The 18,007-nt window shown below is 43.6% G+C and overlaps 2 protein-coding genes across 2 annotated transcripts in view; both read right to left on the minus strand.

The window, feature by feature from the left end:
- LOC111150796 (opsin 3) overlaps nt 1-11,214 on the minus strand; it is a 43,249-nt gene extending 32,035 nt beyond the window's left edge. The window contains exon 1 of the mRNA XM_022508399.1: nt 10,842-11,214. Coding sequence (XP_022364107.1) covers nt 10,842-11,214 — 373 coding nt within the window. The remainder of the gene's footprint in view (nt 1-10,841) is intronic.
- On the minus strand, nt 1,553-10,905 carry LOC111150795 (CHM like, Rab escort protein 2). The gene is made up of 2 exons (XM_022508397.1): nt 10,842-10,905; nt 1,553-6,959 (listed from the first exon to the last, which is right to left on the minus strand). Exon 2 carries the CDS (start codon nt 6,621-6,623, stop codon nt 4,659-4,661), a length of 1,965 nt encoding a protein of 654 aa, XP_022364105.1. The 5' UTR covers nt 6,624-6,959; nt 10,842-10,905; the 3' UTR covers nt 1,553-4,658.
- Nucleotides 11,215-18,007: the final 6,793 nt, after the last annotated feature.

Here is an 18,007-nt window from a genome sequence, read left to right on the forward strand (position 1 = left end):
ACGGAGCGGTCCCACTGCAATTCTCACACTGGCCTCGGCACCCACTATGGGCACATATGGTCAGACCCTCCGTTCCTCCAGGTCGTATCTAGGAAACGTGGGTAAATACCTGCCCTTTCTTACCTGACACAGTGGTCCTGAGGTTCATGAAACAAAATGTAGTTGTCAACAGAAAAGGCAGTGTTCCTACCAGTGCTGCGGCAGGCCTGCGCTCCTAACATGCGTGTTAGTGCCCGAGTCTTCCAGCTCAGGCAGCTTCTCGGTTCATGCCTTACAGAGAGCTGGCCGTACTGTGTCCCCTGCTGTTGAAATGGGAATACATGAGGTCGTCAGTTAAAATAAGAACTACACTAGGAACAGTGCCTCTTATTATCAAAGGTAAAAATACTGAAGTAAAAATCTAAAAATCTTCAAAGACAAGGCAACTGACTACCTCCGTGCAGTGAGAGCATGACTTCCGCTTGTGCTGCCATGAGGAAGGAAACAGAACTCGTCCTAATCGGAACTTCTTGGCCTTGGAACTTTATGACCTACTTCGTTTCAGTTTATTTACACTCCTGACTCCCTGAGCTCTCAGCGCTCTGGGTCCCTGGGACCCATCTCTTATACTTTCCCTTCATGTATTCCCCCAAGCAACACAAAAAACTTCTGATTAATGTCAGAAACTTCTTAATTTGCTCAATGGTAGGTAAAATAGACTTCAGAAAGTATTAACTGACCTTTTAACTCTTAAGCTACTTGTTTCCAACTGTAGTAAAACTTTTGGACTCCCCTTAAAGGAATGCCGTGAATCTCAAACCAGATTTCTCCTTTGTTTCTTTTTCTTTTGGGGGAGGGGGTGGTAGTAGTTATAGCAGGTTGTATGATGGATAGAAAATGTCTTATATTCTCAAGAAGCATGTTCTCCAACACAATGGTTCTCAGGTACAGAACTTACTCATTTTTCTATTTTGAATTCTTAGAATGTCAATTCATAACCCACAGCTGATGTTCAACTGATGTTTGTTGAATTCAGTCACCTTGCTTTGGATCAGTTGGGCTGACAGGAAGGGTCTGCTAGCATCCTCAGTCCCCTGAGATCCATCCTTAGCTGTCCTGAAAACACTCCTCAGACAGAGAGGCTTGGCCATGTCTGTGAATCCAACCCCTCCTTCATTTCCCTGGAATCCAAGACCCCCAGATGAAGAGTGCATTCTTGGATTGGGGGGCCACACTTTTTAATTATTATGTAATGTCTTCATACTGATGTCCTAAGATGCTTTAATATTATTTCTATTATTTCCACCCCTAGCTCTGGGGTTTCCAGTTTCTAAAAAAAGTGTTGTCACAATATACATTATTTCTTAATTCTGAGCAACTGACGAAAGATACAAAAGATACAAAATCCATCTTAACCAAGAAGTCCTTTCCATCAAGAGTTATAAAACCACCTGCTATGTTTTTGGAGATTACCTTTTGACATTAAAATTTTTTAAAAATACATTTTTTAAATTTGAAGAATTTTATACATTTCCAAAAAAACACCAGTAACTTTCTCACCAATTCAATAACCACTTTACCAATTATTCTTTTATTTGTATCATACACATCAACATTTTACAGAAAAAAAAGAACCCTTTAATGTTAAACTTCAATTAAGTACGTTTTCCTGATTCTTTTCGATGTAGACACCTAAATTTTTACACAAACATAATCTGTACATAAAATAATGTTTTAACATTTTTGAATCTCATTTAACATTTTTCATACAATTTTACATATATCAATATCAGTTAATGACTACGTAACGGCCTACAATAGCAATACATCAAAATTTACTTATCCATGTCCCAAATCCTGGACTTTTTTTTTAATGTGTATGAATGGAATTGCTAGAATTATCTTTGTACAAGTAGCTTATTTTTCTTTTAAATATTTTCCTGGGCATATGCTGTTCAAAGTGACTTGATCTAGCCAAAAATAGACTGGTTACAGAGCTTTTGATCTAAATAGTTCTTTTAAAAATTACTAATCATGCTACTGGTATGAAGACTCATGAATTTAAAAATGTTTTGCTAATATAATAGCATAAACCAGGTCAAAGTTGTTTCAATTTGCATTTTTAGTACTAGGAAACCTGAATATCAATTCTAAGAATCATCTTTTATTTGTGTCATTTGTACTCTATCCTTTCATAAACTTACTTAGTAAAAAGTAGAAACTTTATGGTTTTGCATCTACTTTTTAAAAAATATTAAGCATTTTATCCATGTGTAATGTAAGTAGCTTTTTAAAAATCCAATCTCTTTTTTGTCTTCTTCCTTAGTGCCATTTTTCATTAGTTGACCTCACCTACCCTGCTAGTGATATTTTTCAGTGCCATGAAGTATCTTTTGTACTACTGGGATGAGAATTGTAGTCTTTTTATTTTCACCTTTATAATCAACATTTTAACTCCTATGGAATGAATTGTCTTATCATTTGTAACGTGGGCCTAATTCTTTTTTTCACACTGACATCCAATTAGTCTTTCTACCAGTAGTTACTACATAATTATTTCCTTCCAACTGGTTTATTAGTTAAACTTCCTACTTAGCATCAAAGTGTATTTAGAAAAGGTTACTTTAGGATTTAAAGGGCAAGACTCTCACTTCTTTCCCCTAAGTTAAAAAGATAAATCTATCTTTCCTTGCCTGTTTTCCTAATTTGCCACAGTTCTGTCGAATTATATAAAACAGAAGTTGGAATGTTCAGTGCAAGTGTAGTAAATCTCCATATTAATGTCATCTAGTGGCATTCCTTTGGCTATGATTTCAAACACAGTATCTAAATCTTCACAATAATTCTACAAAATATTATTTCTGTTTTATAGATGGTGAAATTATTTTGATAGGTTAGGCTATACCTAATAGAACCACTTTGCCATATTAATAAATGCATAAATGTTAATACCAATTCATGACTTCTATTTTCAGGAAGCTGTAAAGTACCTAAGTCTTTCTTGTTTCATTTTTCTCACATATAGAAGAGCAACGAAAGACTATTCACAGCTTATTTGGGCCTAGTATCATCTGCATATTTTTATAACATGTTGCTCAGATTAAAAGATACATTATTAAAAAGCATTACTTTGTTGAAATTTAGCCAAATTCTGCTTCCATGAGCTCCTTTGCTCTAACTTTATTTCTAATTAATCCTAAGCTTCACATCTCCTTGATCTGAGAATAGACTGAGAGGCCGGAGCCTGTGGGCTCTGCTTCCCCCGCAGCGCTGCATGGACTTCCGTATCGGGGCAGCCTGGATTCCAACCCTGGCTCTTCCCCATACCAGACCCGGGCCGAAGTATTAGTAACTGTCTTTCTCTCTTTGCCTCTTCGTTAAAAACGTATTCAATAGGATCAGCCTCACAGGGTGGTTAAGACACTGTCACTAGGAAGCACTAGGGGCCTAGCACATAGTAGACGCTCTGTTTCACAACACAGATTGGCTCTGGAGGGCTCCTTCCTATAGGAATTACCATTCTGAGGAATGGAAACAGAAGACTGAAGGGGGAGGCACTTCAGCTCTTCTGACAACTCCGCAAAAAATGTTTCTGTTCTCTAGGTAACAGCTGAGAGGCTGAAGTGATCATGGAGGCGGTCACCTCACTAACTGTGAGTGGGGCACAAGGGAGGAGACATGGTGAATCCTCCTTCCATTCACTCCTATCCACCACACTCTGCTGCTAATTAAAGTGGCAGCACCACAAAGTGGTGTATCAGACCCTCACTAAGAAACCTCGGGAAACCTACAGACAGCTTTGAAAAACCACCGGCATCCCAAGTTATAAATGCCTCACTCCATCTCCTCTTAGGAATTTCAAAACAGCCAATCTGTGGTACCTTTTCCTGGAGCGATGTATATACATATTTTTTCTTTTGGCCCAAGTTAGTTGTTGGAAGTTCTTTTCTTTTAGCCCAGCACGGGGCTCTGCAGAAATTTTCTGAAGTAGTAGTAAACCAGAACTAACCTGATCCCGAGATTTGGGACAAACTTCCCAAGAATGACCTCTTCAATGATCAGACGGACTGTCCACCACTTTCTGTAATACAGAAGATTGTGGTGGCGGCACTGCCTTGCTGGTTACAAGGGCTAAGTAGGGGAACTGAACTGCACAATGTGTTGTAAACACTAGACCTTCACAAGTAAAGGATCATGCAAATTTATCTTTTAACACGTGGCACTTGCATGGAAGTTGCTATTGCTACTACCATGTCTGTACATTTATATTATATACAAAAGACCCACATAATTTGTGTGTTTAACTACTCAGAAGCAGGAGCAACTAAAATAATTACAAAAGTAACTAAAATATTCCTTCCATATTATTGTTATTATAGACTAATAAAATCTGAAGGTCATTAGCAGATACATATTATATCCCTTTAAGCACAGTTGCTAATATGGAGCCCTCACTAATACACCCAATACTAAAATAAAACTAACTTTGTCCAATAATCAATCAGTTACTGATAGGATCACAACATCCAATAACTGAATGTCTCAAACAGAATTAAAACACATCTGCATATATCATCATATAACCCGCTCTAATTAATCATATATGAAAGAGTCCTTTAAGTGAAACTATTCTGATGCCAGGATGAATGTCCAATGTAGCATTTCCAGTCTGCTCTTTTCTAGTTTTGAAGGTGCTTCTCTGGGCTTTCTAGGTTTTTACTTCCCTCAGAGGAGTCTACTTTGGCCATGATTATATTATTGGTTCCAGGAGCCTCTGGTGGCTTATCATCACCATCAAAGATAATATCTTCCGGATTTGGAGGCGGGGGGCAGAATTCTTCATTGGGAAACATCTCCTGGAAAAGCGTTTCAGCTTGCTTGACTGCATGCTCATTTCCCAGTGCGCAGTCAGGCCCAGAGCAGACGTAAACATTGGAAGGTAAGCCCTCATATGAGCTTCTGCTGATGCCCGAGGAGTCTCTCATATTGAAATAAAGAGCCCACAAGAGTCTTGGCTTTGTACATTCTTCCTGGTCTACTTCTGTTTCATTGTATGGGGTGAATAATTTCTTCACTACTGACTCTAAGTCTTCTCTTGCTGTTTTAGAAGATGAACAGGTCAGATGTACCAGATAGGTGTCTTTCATGCACGTCATGGTCGAAGAACATAATTCGGTGACACGAACAGCACATGTTCCTGATTCCACTGGAGGCACTACCAAAATGGAAATCTGCTGATCTGAATCTGCCTTTAGTATAGACTGATCTGTAACGAGCACTGCCCTGGAGATCTGCTTATACTGCACATTTGAGCATGTTTCCTCAGAAAGGTAACTGTCCTCCACAATAAAGTATTTAGCATTTATTCTTTGACCTAAGTGATCTATAATTGCTTTACATTTTCCAGAATCTTTGTCAACTACCAGGCATTGAACTTTGTGACGAAGACAATAGATCCCACCAAAAACTGCACACATCCTGCAGAAACACTGGGGAATTTCTCCTTGCCCATACAAGGGAAATAAAAAGGGGGTGTTGCCAAACCGTCCAAGACAGCGAAGGAAGTTTTTCGTTGCTTTAAGGCCATCTATTGTACTGCAAGATGATTCTGTCATTGCAATCGAATGGAGCACAAAATGTTGGAGGTTGGGAGTTAATTTTTTAGTCTGTAAGTACTCTGAAAACGAGCATTGCACAAAAGCTTGGTATTGGTCAGGATGTTGTTCATAGTCTAAACAAAACGTAAGAAATTTCATCAGTATCCTCTTTTCAACCATAGTGAGTTCTTTGCTGTTAAAGACATCTGCTCTGGAACAAGGAACCTGTTCTACTTTTCCTTCACGGAACGCAAGAATCCTAGTGACGTTTTTAAATTCTGCATAACGACTAACATTTGATTTGATTAAGAGATCAATTAGCAATCCTTGAGAATACAGCAGCTTTGATACCAAATCAATATTAAACCTCCTGCTTTCTTTAACTATTTGAGAGTAAGTGATCTTCTTTCTCTTTGGTTGGTCAGTGCTGTCTTTCTCTACGGGTTTCTTTCCATCTTTATCTCCATCTGAAACTGCAGGTATACGGGTTTCATCTCCACAGTACTCTTCCTTTGCCAAGGTGTCCTCGACATCAGTTACTTCCAGTGAAACTTCTCCATCACTTTTTGGAGTGTCTTTGGCGGGCGTTTCATAGCTGGCAGCATGGAATGAGTGTGTTTCTTCAGACAAACATGCAGAATGCAGAGGGTTAGGGGTGGCGCTGGATGTTGCTGAGGAAGGACTTTTCTGCAGAGCCTCCATCTCTTCAACACCGTCATCCACATCCTCACTGGCATAACAAAACACTTCCGTGTGTTGGATGGTTTCGTCCTTCTTGCGAAGAGTGACAGCTTCTTCTGTTTCATGGATCAGGCCTTGCCTTGAGGCAGTACTTTCTTCCGCAATGTCACTGTTTTGCTGATACTCCTTCAACCAGGACAGCAATCCCGAAAAGCTGAAACTTGCCCAGTTTCCTCCATAGTAGCTTCTGGAATCAAGATGCAGAACCCTCTGGCCACTTCTTGAACACGCAGCTGCAAGGATGGATTCAGGCAGACCCGTCCCTATTATGACCACATCAAACTCTGTGGGAAGCTGGTCAGCCATTGTAGGAGATAAAGCTTCGGTGACAACTGCTGACAAAGGAGATGCGTGGGAGTCTAGGCTGAGGGCTCCGCTGAGCTGCGCATATGCCGTAATCCAATCTCTCCTTGTGATAGTCTAGTTCATCCCAGAAGTACTAAGGTTGTAGGTCCTAGCCGTTTAACAGTTACCCTTTCTTAATATTGTTTTCCTTATAGGTCAGTAGCATAAAAATATGATAAAGTATATCTAATCACATCTGAGAACACTAAAACGGGTGTGTGGTTTTCATTCCTGCGTTTCATCTTAGCAGTAAATGTCAAAATGCATCACACATGCATTTGTGACTGGAACTCTTCTCTGAAAGAAGAAAATTCAAGAAAGAATACATCTGTAAACAATATGAAGAGCAAAGTAATTTCATGCCACAGCAATTACAATGACTCCGCTGGAGTCCGACTTGTTATCAGGACGTAAGCCTCTAGGAAAGCAAATCATTAAATGGTTTCTTACATATTTTCTAATTTCTCAAAAATGAACAGTAGAGATTGATCCCCCCAAAACACACAGTAATGAGGAAGTAACATCATAATGTCCCATAAAAACAATTTTCACAATACAGTTCTGTACCTTTTGCTTTTAATAAAATTAATATTTGAATAGAACTATACAGAACTGTGAGCTTAGATTGTAAGAAATGTGTGGTTCCACTGTGTTTATGGAAACAGACTATACACTATGTGCACACTGTCATGATGAGGAATATTTCTGTGGCCAATTAAGCCTGTGGGTGATTTTAGAACAGCTGAATGAAAGACATTTCCATGCAACAAGCACCCTTAGGATCCCGTGGTAGCATCGTAAGACTGTTTCAACTGAATTAACTGGCTAATTCAGATTATTGCAAAAGGATTATTTCAGTAAAACAACTAGCATTTTGAGATATTTAGGTGCAAAAAAGGTTTACTGTAGGGAACATGCATTTAAAAAAATATTTATATGAATGTACACATGTGCATGTGTTTTTTGGGGTGTAAGTTAAAATATCTTAACATAAATCATACCTACTTCTAAAATCCAAGTGAACATAGGGTGACTTGCATTTTGCCAGACTCCGGCTCTGACCCGGAATCTCTGTATCACAAGATGAAGGCCCCGTCCAAACATCCCCTAAGATTAACATGTTGTTTGCCGTTTTTGTAGGGGTAGGAGGCAGCAGTGCACAAAGGCTCTCCCATTACCTTCTGGCACAATACTGATTATATGCCACACACAGAACATTTCTGCGGCACTAGGTGTGGCTCGAGTTGCACCAACCAAGGGGTGAAAGGCATACTCACCTGAAGTCTTTAGGCTAATGCACTGTACGCACCACGTGAAGGGGGCCTTTCTATCAGCTGTAATGGTGCAGTTAGAGGAAGAGTTTTGGAGCCCTAATTTTCCCTATCATTATGCTTGCTGAACTCAACATCAGTACTAACTGGGCCTGCCTAGGCTAAGATGACGAGTTAGCTGGGACATCTGTAAAACAAGCCATTCAACTGAAAGTCGGATTAAACTGACTAGTTCACGGAACAAACCGTCCGGTCAGTTTAGTGGAATGGCCATCTCAACGGTCCTCTCTGTCAAAGCCTCTGCCTCAAGAATATCGGCGATTCTACACTTGTTTTCAGCATTTCCCTTAAAAACCAGGAATCGTGCACTGGTGGGGCAGTTGCAATGCCTGCTCATAGGTGGGTGTGTGTGTGTGTGTGTGTGTGTGTGTGTCTGCGTTACTTATCCTGCCTTCTTCTAGCAGGGTGTGAGGAGGCAGACAGACCCCGGGAAGGTATGGGAAGAAAAGTAACCACACTGTGTGCTTATTCTTGGCTCAGGAGATAGAGCAGAGGATACAAGGCATAAGGGCTAAAACCAGGCACCTTCTAACCCACAGATATCAAGAGTCCTCGAAGAACCAAGCACGTAGGACAGAACAACCTTAAAGAACATGCAGCTCACTCCCCCATACGAGAGACAACAAAACTGATTGCAGGAGAGATTAAGCGACTGGCAAAGTCCACACAAGAGGTTAGCCAGGCCATGGAGTGGAGCCCACTCTTGTGTCGTCAGGCCGTTGGGCTTTCCACCTGATAGGACAGCCTCTCCAGGAACCTCTAGAACAAGCAGCCACTTCTGGCACTTTTAAATTTCCTCCCCCTTCAACATGCCATAGTTAGCTCTTGTTCAGGGATGACCACCGGCAAAGCACCCTCCCTTTCTTTGCCTTAACCCTTATCTAGAAGCACAAACCTTGGAATTTACTTCAGGCAAAGAAATTCTTTATTCTTGGCTAAGAACTTTTTCAGTTCCATCACAACCCCACTACTGACTTGACTCCCAGGGCTTAAATAAAGTCTTTGACTCTGATCCCAGAGTTTCCACCTCTAATTTAAAAATAAGGATAAAGTCATGGTTGAAAGCAGTAACTATATGCCCAGAGAAACAGAGCAGTCATCAGGCGAAACACCGTGTGCGGTGAATGTTTCTAGCAGTCTTAGAAACTCCCTCCTGACTAGTATGGCACCTGAGCAGGAGGGATGAAGAAGAAAAAGCAACGGAAAGAGACCCAGCAGCAGAATGAGGTCACACGGGCAAGAGATAAGGAAGAGGGTGAATGCTGGTACTAATAAAGAACTCAACACACCCTTGATTTTAAACCCCCAGGCCCAGAGTCCAAATAGAACTGCCCAGCATAGAAAAAGCACTTCTTGGAAATACAAACTTTAATGTCTGTGGTCAAACACCTGTTGCCGAGCCCAGGAAGCATTCCTGATGACACTTTAGGGTTAAGCTTCAATCACCGTCCTTAACTGAAAGCTTAGCCCTGCCTAAAAAATCGCCTGACACGTATTTTAAATTAATATAAAGAGTATAAGCACACAGCCACCTGTATCACCAGCTGCATACACTTACCGGCCCCTCCCAAGTTTCAAATCTTTGTATAAATAAAATCCTCAGGCTGCTTATCGAGGGGGGGGGGGGGAGTAGTATTAGAATATTATAAAAACTCAAATAAGTGAAATCATGATTCCTATGACAATTTTTGTTTCCTTCAAAATACCAAAAAGTGAATTATAACAAATATAATGTTTGGGTTTGCCACAACATAGGAGGTTAGTAAATAACACAATTTCTGATAATGCTACAAAGATTTCGTTCTCAAAAACCTGCCAAAATAAGAGCAGTAATAAATTATCAATATATTTCACCTTTTTTTTTTCAAGGACCTTTAAGACCTATGAAATACACATTCCTATTTCACATCCCGTGCGAAAGAAATTCCTGGAGCACACACAATAAAATAATCCCCAAGCTTCGAAAATCACATCTTCCATGACACATGCTTCAAAATGAGCATCTTTCAAAATGTCAAGTCTCAATGAGACACGAATCTTCCACGGGATTGGGAGTAGTGCTGAAATAAATCTTCGATTAACAATCAAGTTCTACTTTAATGAAATCTCCCGGCTGCACCGCTAACTCTTTGTCCATCTAGGGTGGGATTCTGCGCCAGCTGTAACCTCACCTTAGATTTTGGGGCGCTGGAACCCCTAAGGAGAAAAATACAGTAAAAATAGCTTAGAAGGTCACATGCCCATTTGCATTCTGAGAACCTGAATGAAGCTCCTTCCCTTCTAGGAAGCATTCAAAGGTTTACATCTGCTAATGAGCAAAATTAAAGAAAAAAAAAGTACACACTGCCACTCTGCCACAAACAGCATTGAATTCAATCTCTTCTCATCACCCTCTCCAGCTTTCCTGAGTTAGTTACTTTTTCTTGAATCTGCTGACTCTACAGCCCTTCGTTTCCTTCCTCAAAGTGTAAAGCCGCGGTTTCGTGCCCTGTTGAATTGTATTGGGGTGAAAACAGACATGAAAGGAACTGGACAGCGGACGGAGGGGGTCGGGGAGGGGCTGGGGTTTAGGGCCGGCTGCGGGGACAGGAGCGATCGCAGGGGCAGAGCCGAGGCCGCTGTGGAGCGAGAGGAGGTGAAGTAGAGGAAGGAAGGCCATGCAGCTTGGGGTGGACGAGAGGCGGCGAGGCCGGTGCGGGCGCTGAGCGGCAGGGCGGGTGGGACAAGGGGACGCGCGGGGAGGCGCCGAGGGTGGGCTGGGTGGCCAGGGGGACGCACAGAGACGGCGGCAGTGCGGGAACGGAAGTTCGCGGAGGGGAGAACGCTTTCTCCTCCCAGCCCGACTCACCGAAGAGGCTGCTGCTAAACCCGTCCCACACGCAGCCCACGGTGTCCCAGACCCAGCCGTTCCTCAGGCAGGACACGAAGGTAAAGGTGACCCCGAAGAGGGAAACCAGCAGGTCGCTGAGGCTGATGTTGACCAGCAAGAGGTGGGTGGGAGTGCGGAGCCGCGGGAACTTGTAGTAGAGGACGAGCACCAGCAGGTTGTTGCCGACGCCCAGCAGCCCGATGCAGCCGAGCAGCAGCGCCAGGCGCTCGTAGGTGCCCGGGCTGAAGAGAGGCGCGGGGCGGAGCGTCCCCGCCGCTCCCGGTCCCTCGGCGCCCGCGGCCCCGCCGCCCTCCCAGTGGCCCTGGCCGCCGCTACGGTTCCCCGAGTACATGGCCCGGCGCCGGCGCGCTGGACAGACGAGGCGCTCAGCCTCCCGCGCGGCCCGTGGCGCGCTCCGCACTGGGTGGGGTTCCAGCTCCGCCGCCCGCTCGGGCCATTGTGCGCGCCGGGACCGCCCTCCCCTACCCCTTCCGCCCGGCGCGCCCCCGTAGCCCTGCCCCGTCCCGCGCGCCGCGTTCCCGACACGCCTCTGTAGCTCCGCCCCCTACCTCCGCTCGTCGCGTTCCCGCCGCTCCCCGCGCCGCCGCGTCCCCTCGTAGCCCCGCCCCCCTCCCTGGGCGGGCTCCTGTGGCCCCGCCCCCCGCCCCCGCGCGTCGCGTGCCCGCGGTTCCCCGCGCCCCAGCCCCCTCATTAGTCCCTCCCCCTTCCCCTTTGACTTTACCGCCGCTCCCCTCTGGCTCGGGCTCTGCCCGGACCTCTGGTCCCAGAGTCTCCAGGCTCCCGCACTTCTGCCCCGGCGTGTGCGCGCTCGCGTGCACGCGCGTCGGGCCAGAGGGGAGAAGTCAGCGGCCGCGGCTCCCCACACCCCGTGTCGGTGCACCCCGCGTGGAAGCGTCACAGCCTCGCTCCCGTTCACGCACTCACTCGTGCACTCACTCGCAAGCGTTTGTGCGCCCCTGCGTCTAGCTCGTGCTGACAGGAAGGTGTGCGAGGGCCTTCCGCGTCGGGTTTCTCACCTGCCCGGGAAGCCGCAACGACCCGCCGCCGGCGCACCGCGCCCCTCTCCTCTCACGCCGGAAACGGGGGCCCCAGGCTGGACCCAGGCCCGCCGGCGTCGTCCCTCCCGTGCGGCTCCAGAGTAGCGGCGGTCAGTTCTGTGACTGGGGCCGGCCGAAGCCCCTCACCGGCGGCGACAGTCCGGGCTGTGCCCTCGGAGCTGCAACCTAAATGCAGCAGGTGTGGAGCGGCGGCTGCTCTACTTAGCCCGGCACGCGTTCTCCGCTTGGCCTTTCCCCAGTAGCGGTGAAAACAGAGAACAATTCAAATATAGGCTGTGACCGTGATCACTGCCCGCGAGGGCCGCGCCGCTGTCCCTGCAGAGCCCCTGACGAGGTCCCAAAGGAGGAACACGTCCGGGCCAGACCCGAGGAGGCTCTGGGAACTGGTGACTAACACGGTGTGGAAGGGCAAAGGAGTTGTCCTCTAGGAGGGTGTTGACCCCTTTCACCTCGGTTCAAAAGCCCGGCGGAGACTGACTAGCTTCACTGAACCCCCGTCCTAAATTCCCTGGACATGTAGCATCAAAGAGGGCGGGTGATCTCTCCGCCCCGGTGCACTGAGCGATATGTTCTGCCCTCAAAACCTTGATTTGTCTTTAAAGATCCCAATCCGGATTTGTCATCTATGAGACTACTTAACCCATCCACACCTTTTAAAAAATTGTCTAATTTTATATGTATATATATATACGTATGTATATATATATATAGACACATATATGTGTGTCTATATATATAGATATAGATGTACAGAACCATTTAACAATTTCTGTATATTTAACGTTCCCTGTGTTTTCATCACACTTCCTTCCCAGTCTACAGTAAGTTCTCAGTAAATATTCATTGAATAAATAAAGAAGGACTCACTGTATGTTCTTCATTCATTCATTCAATCATTCTTTCTTTCATTGGTGCTGACTCCCTGCCCTCCCAAAGCTTATATTCTGGTTGTGCTGGGACAGCAGACAATAATCAAGTACATGTGCTGTGTGTCAAGTGCAGATATGTGCCATAAAGAAAAACAAGGCAAAGAAAGGGTATGGGGGAGAGAAGAAAAAGGTTATTTTGTATAGGTGGTTATGGATGGCTGTGCTGAGTTCTGCAGGCACAGGGAACATGTACTGAGTTGGGAGTGTGCTTAGCTCCTTAGAGGGAAAAAAACAAAACAAAAAAACAAAACAAAACAAAAAAACCCCAAAAAACCAACATGGTTGGTGGAGCAAAAGGGGAATTAAGAAATGAAGGCAGAAAGGTGGGTGAGCTGTGAATGGGCAGACCATGCAAGGCCATGGCCATTTTAATAAAAGGACTTTGGCTTTTACTCTCTCAGGGTCAAGTCCAGGCCAACATGTATGGGAGAGGAATAACAGCAGAGAACGAAAAAGAGGAGGAGGAGGCTCTTGGCAAATGTGTAAGAATCCCGATAGAGTCATTTTTGCAATACTATTAATGGTTAAGGATGTTCATTATACTTGAGAGAAACAGGCACTGTTGCCATAAATATGATTTAAATTGTCAACAATGATAGGCCATTTGTTGGGGAAAGGAATGTCTTTCCAAAAAATGGTGCTTGGAAACCTGGATGTCCTCCTGCAAAAAATGAAGTTTGACCTTTCTCTTAACACGGTATAGAAAAATTAACTCAGAAAGGATCAAACAGCTAAGCTTAAGCACTCAAACTATAGAACTCTTAGAAGAAAGCATAGGAAAAAAGTCTTCATTGCATTGGATTTGGCAAATAATTTCTGGGATATGGCACCAAAGGCACAGGTAACAAAAGGAAAACATGGATATCTTAAACTCCAACAAAATTTAAATTGTGCATCAAAGGATGCTATCAAGAGAGTGAAGTTACAACATAAATATTTGCAAATCATAGATCTGTAAAGGATTAATATCCAGAATATAAAAAGAACTCCTACAACTCAACAGTAACAACAAAAAAATCCCCAAGGACCCAATTCAAAAATGGGCAAAGGACCTAAATAGACATTTCTCCCAAGCTATACGAATGGCCTATAAGCACATGAAAAGGTACTCAACCTCATTAGTCATTAGGGACATGCAAATCAAGGCTGCAATGAAATATCATTTCACACCCACTAGGATGGCTATTTTCAAAAACTAAACTCTCAAACAAAAAATGGAAAATAATAAGTGTTGACAAGGGTGTGGAGAAATAATCCTGATGTACTGCTGCTGAGAATGCAAGATGGCGCAGTCACCATGGAAACAGTGTGGCAGCTCCTCAAAACGTTAAACAAAATGTTAAACAAGTTACCATATGATCATATGATATGATCATATCATAGAATCACCACATGATGACTACGTAATAATTATAATTAAGTATTATAATTAAATACATATGTAATAATATATTACACATAGGTAATATATATCACCAAAAGAATTGAAAGCAGGGATTTGAATAGATATTTGTACACCAATGTTTATAGCAGCCAAAAGGTGGAAATAACCCAAATGTCCATCATCAGATAAATGGATAAACAAAACGTGGCATACAATGGAATATTACTCAGTCATAGAAAGGAATGAAATTCTAGTATGTTATAACATGCATAAACCTTGAAAACATTATGTTAAGTGAAATAAGCCAGACACAAAAGGACAAATATCATGTGATCCCACTTATAGGAGGTACTTAGCATAGGCAAATTTATGAAGACAGAAAGAATTGTGGCTGCCAGGAGCTGAGGTGGGAGGAACTGGGAGTTAGTGATTAGGATCACAGAGCTTTGGTTTGAGATGATGCAAAAGTTCTGGAAATGGACAGTGGTGATGGTTCATAACATTGGGAATGTACTTAATGAACATTAATGTACTTATGTACTGAATGTACTTAATGCTACAAAATTGTACACTTTTATGCTACATATATTTTACCACAATAAAAAAGTATGTGCAAGTTGTGCCTGCATCTAACAGAGTAGGAAAATAAAACAGATGTAACCAATTTATTGAACAAGATACTCAACACGTGTAAGCAGAAAGTGACTTTATTCTCTCTCCCATTACTCATTTCAAATGTCTTCTCTGCTCCTGTTCTTTAACTGTCTTTGGATGGCATTTTATCAGGTCCCAAAGCCTTTCTGGTCACTTTCAATTAATATAAAGTCCTGAATATTGTAATACTGAAATGTTAAAACTCATGGAAAACTCACTTGTCAACCCTCCAAAACAGAGCCTGCTTCAGGCCTGGAGAACTTCAGGTGGTAGGTATGGAGGGGATAATAAATTTAGCTTCTCCCATTCCCTAAGTCTACTACCTTAGGTGCTGCTCTGGGCCCCTCTGGGATTTCAAGCAAAAATCTTCCCTGATTGGTAATGTTATCACCTGATGTTGGCGCCCTCTGATTTTAGCAGATTTTAAGTGCTGTCATTTTCTCTTCTAGGGTGATTCGTGGGTTCTTTTGAGGACCTGAGATCATGGAGATCTGTCTCTCACAAGTCCCTTGACAGGAGCAATGCCTTTGTCAGCTGGCTGCTTGCATCCCTCTCTGGGACCCTGGTTAGGGCCCCCAGACCCTGCAGGCAGCCTTCTCCAGTAGGGGGCCCTGACTGTTTGGCATCTGGCCTTCTGGAAGCATATGCATCCTTGTCCCACCAAATTCTGAATGTGGACTGCAGTGGAGAACAGGCCAGCCCCAGTCTCTCCCCTCTGTTGCCCACTGGGTGGAAGGAAGTGGAGAAAAGTCAGGGCCCCTTGACTACTCCCAAAATTCCAAGGAAGTGCTCATGAGTGCTCTCCTCAGTCTCCTAAGAAATTGCCTTCTTTTTAGTAGTTTGAACTACTACCTGCAGAACTGGTTTTTCCAATGTCTCTGTACCCCCTCCTGCATCAACTATGCAGCCCTGTCCTTTAGATTGGGGGAGTTCTTCAACTGTATTGTGGGGCCCCACCCAAGGCATCAGGGGATCCCTTTTAATATCCTCCTACACCAGAGCATTAAATCATCCTTCTCCCCGTATTCCAAGCAAGTCCTTTATAATGTACAAGGGGGTGGAAGTGAGGGGGAATGGAGATGGGTTTTATCTGCCATTCTTGCATGGGATCCCTGATAACCCCCAGCCTTCTGCATCAGGCACATGTCACCTGACAGGGAACTTCCAGACCCCTACTCAATGGAGTAAACTTCCAAGGACTGGGATGCTGGCTCTCTCACCTCAGTCCCTGGTGGGAAACCCTTACTGTAAAGTCTTGCCAAATATATCTGTACCTTTTCCTGCCTTATGAAACATCTTTGGGATGCCTAGGTGGCTCCGTTGATTCAGCATCTGCGTTTGGCTCAGGTCATGATCCCAGAGTCCTGGGATCGAATCCCCCATGGGGCTTTTTGGTCCGGGGAGCCTGCTTCTCCCTCTGCCCCTCCCCCCTCTGCCCCTCCCCCCACTCATGCTTGTGTGTGCTCTCTCTCTGACAAATAAATAAAAACTTTAAGAAATAAAGAATTTTAAATAAAGATTTAGTGAATGTAACTGAATTAAACAAAAAGAGAGAGAGAATCTGGCATGTCCAGTTCTGAACATCAATTCTCCTAGTGCATATAGCCCCTCAGATGTAGGACTCAGCTTAATCTATAAGCTGTGTACGTGTCCGCACTCCTCTTCCCCAAAATGCATACATTTGTTTAAAAATGAAACCTCATTTACAACCTTGCTCTTAAAAGCAGAGTGTGAGTCACCAAGGAGTTAGGACAGAGTGGACACTCAATTTCTTAAAAGAACTGGTTAGTGAAGTTATGATTTGTATATAATCAAGATAAATCAGAATTAATCCAAGAAGGGTTGCCTGGGTGGCTCAGTCAGTTAAGCATCTGCCTTTGGCTCAGGCTGGGATCCAGTCCCAGGTCAGGCTCCTTGCTCAGCAGGGAACCTGCCTCTCCTCCTGCCTCTGTCTACCGCACCCCTCCTCATGCTCTCTCTCTTTCTCTGACAAATAAAATCTTAAAAAAAAAAAAAAAGAATTAATCAATGAAGATATCACTCCTCTGGGGTGAAATAAGCATTCTCAGCTGATGCATGTGGCAGGACACAAGAAGGACATGACACCAGCTGACCAGCTAAGAATCTGGACCATGCTTACTCAGACATTTTCAGGGTAAAAGACACAAGAACAGGTGAAGACATAGATCAATTGATCAATAGATATAGATATAGATAGATAGATAGATATCCACACCAATACCATTGTAATGAAATTTTTATATGTTTTAGTGAAATTTGGGGACAAAAAGAACCTTTATAAGCTTCCTGAGTGTGTGTGTGTGTGTGTGTGTGTGTGTGTGTGTGTGTGTGTGTGGTTGGGGTGGGGGGGAAGATTAAAAACAAGTCATGTACAAAGGATCAGGGGTAGAATAGTTTATGATTAGCAGCAGAAGTTGATTCAAAAAGACTTTATAACAACGTGAGAAGAAAAAAGACAATGGAAGAATATCTTCATGATATTCAACGAAAGTGATTTCCGACCTAGAACTATAAACCCAACCAAATAGCACTCAAATGCAAGAAAAGATTAAGAATATCTTCAAACATGCAGGGTATGTCAAAAATTTATCTTCCAGACACTCTTTCTGCATGTAAGCCACCAAAATGAGGGAATCACCCATGGGAAAGAAAGGCATAGGATATAAAAGCGAGGATAAGGAATTCCCAAAATGATGGCAAAGGAGGTAGTGCTGTGACAGGGGTGTCCTGCTGCACAGATGGCATCTTTCCAGGCTGCAGGAATGTGACCCAAGAGACAGGAGTGCTATCAAGTTGCCTTCTTTTGTATCATCTTTTTATACCAGCTCAGGGAAACCATTTCACCTATTTTTTAATAGTTTTTTTTAAATTTTTATTTATTTTTTTGTAATCTGTATGTCAGATATGGGGCTCAAACTCATGACCCAGAGATCAAGAGTCACATGCTCTTCCAACGGAGCCAGGAAGATGCCCCATTAGAACAGTTTTAGAATTATAGAAAAACAGAATATAGTGCAGGCAGTTCTCATATAATACCTTCTCACCCAGTTTCTCTTCTTATTAACATCTTACAGGAGT

Source organism: Enhydra lutris, unplaced genomic scaffold (genome assembly GCF_002288905.1).
Source record: "Enhydra lutris kenyoni isolate GAN:26980312 unplaced genomic scaffold, ASM228890v2 scaffoldscaffold24, whole genome shotgun sequence".
NCBI classification, from domain to species: domain Eukaryota; kingdom Metazoa; phylum Chordata; class Mammalia; order Carnivora; family Mustelidae; genus Enhydra; species Enhydra lutris.

Coding starts and splice junctions, on each gene's coding strand:
- LOC111150795 (XM_022508397.1), bottom strand. CDS start 6,623: ATGGCTGACCAGCTTCCCACAGAGTTTGATGTGGTCATAATAGGGACG.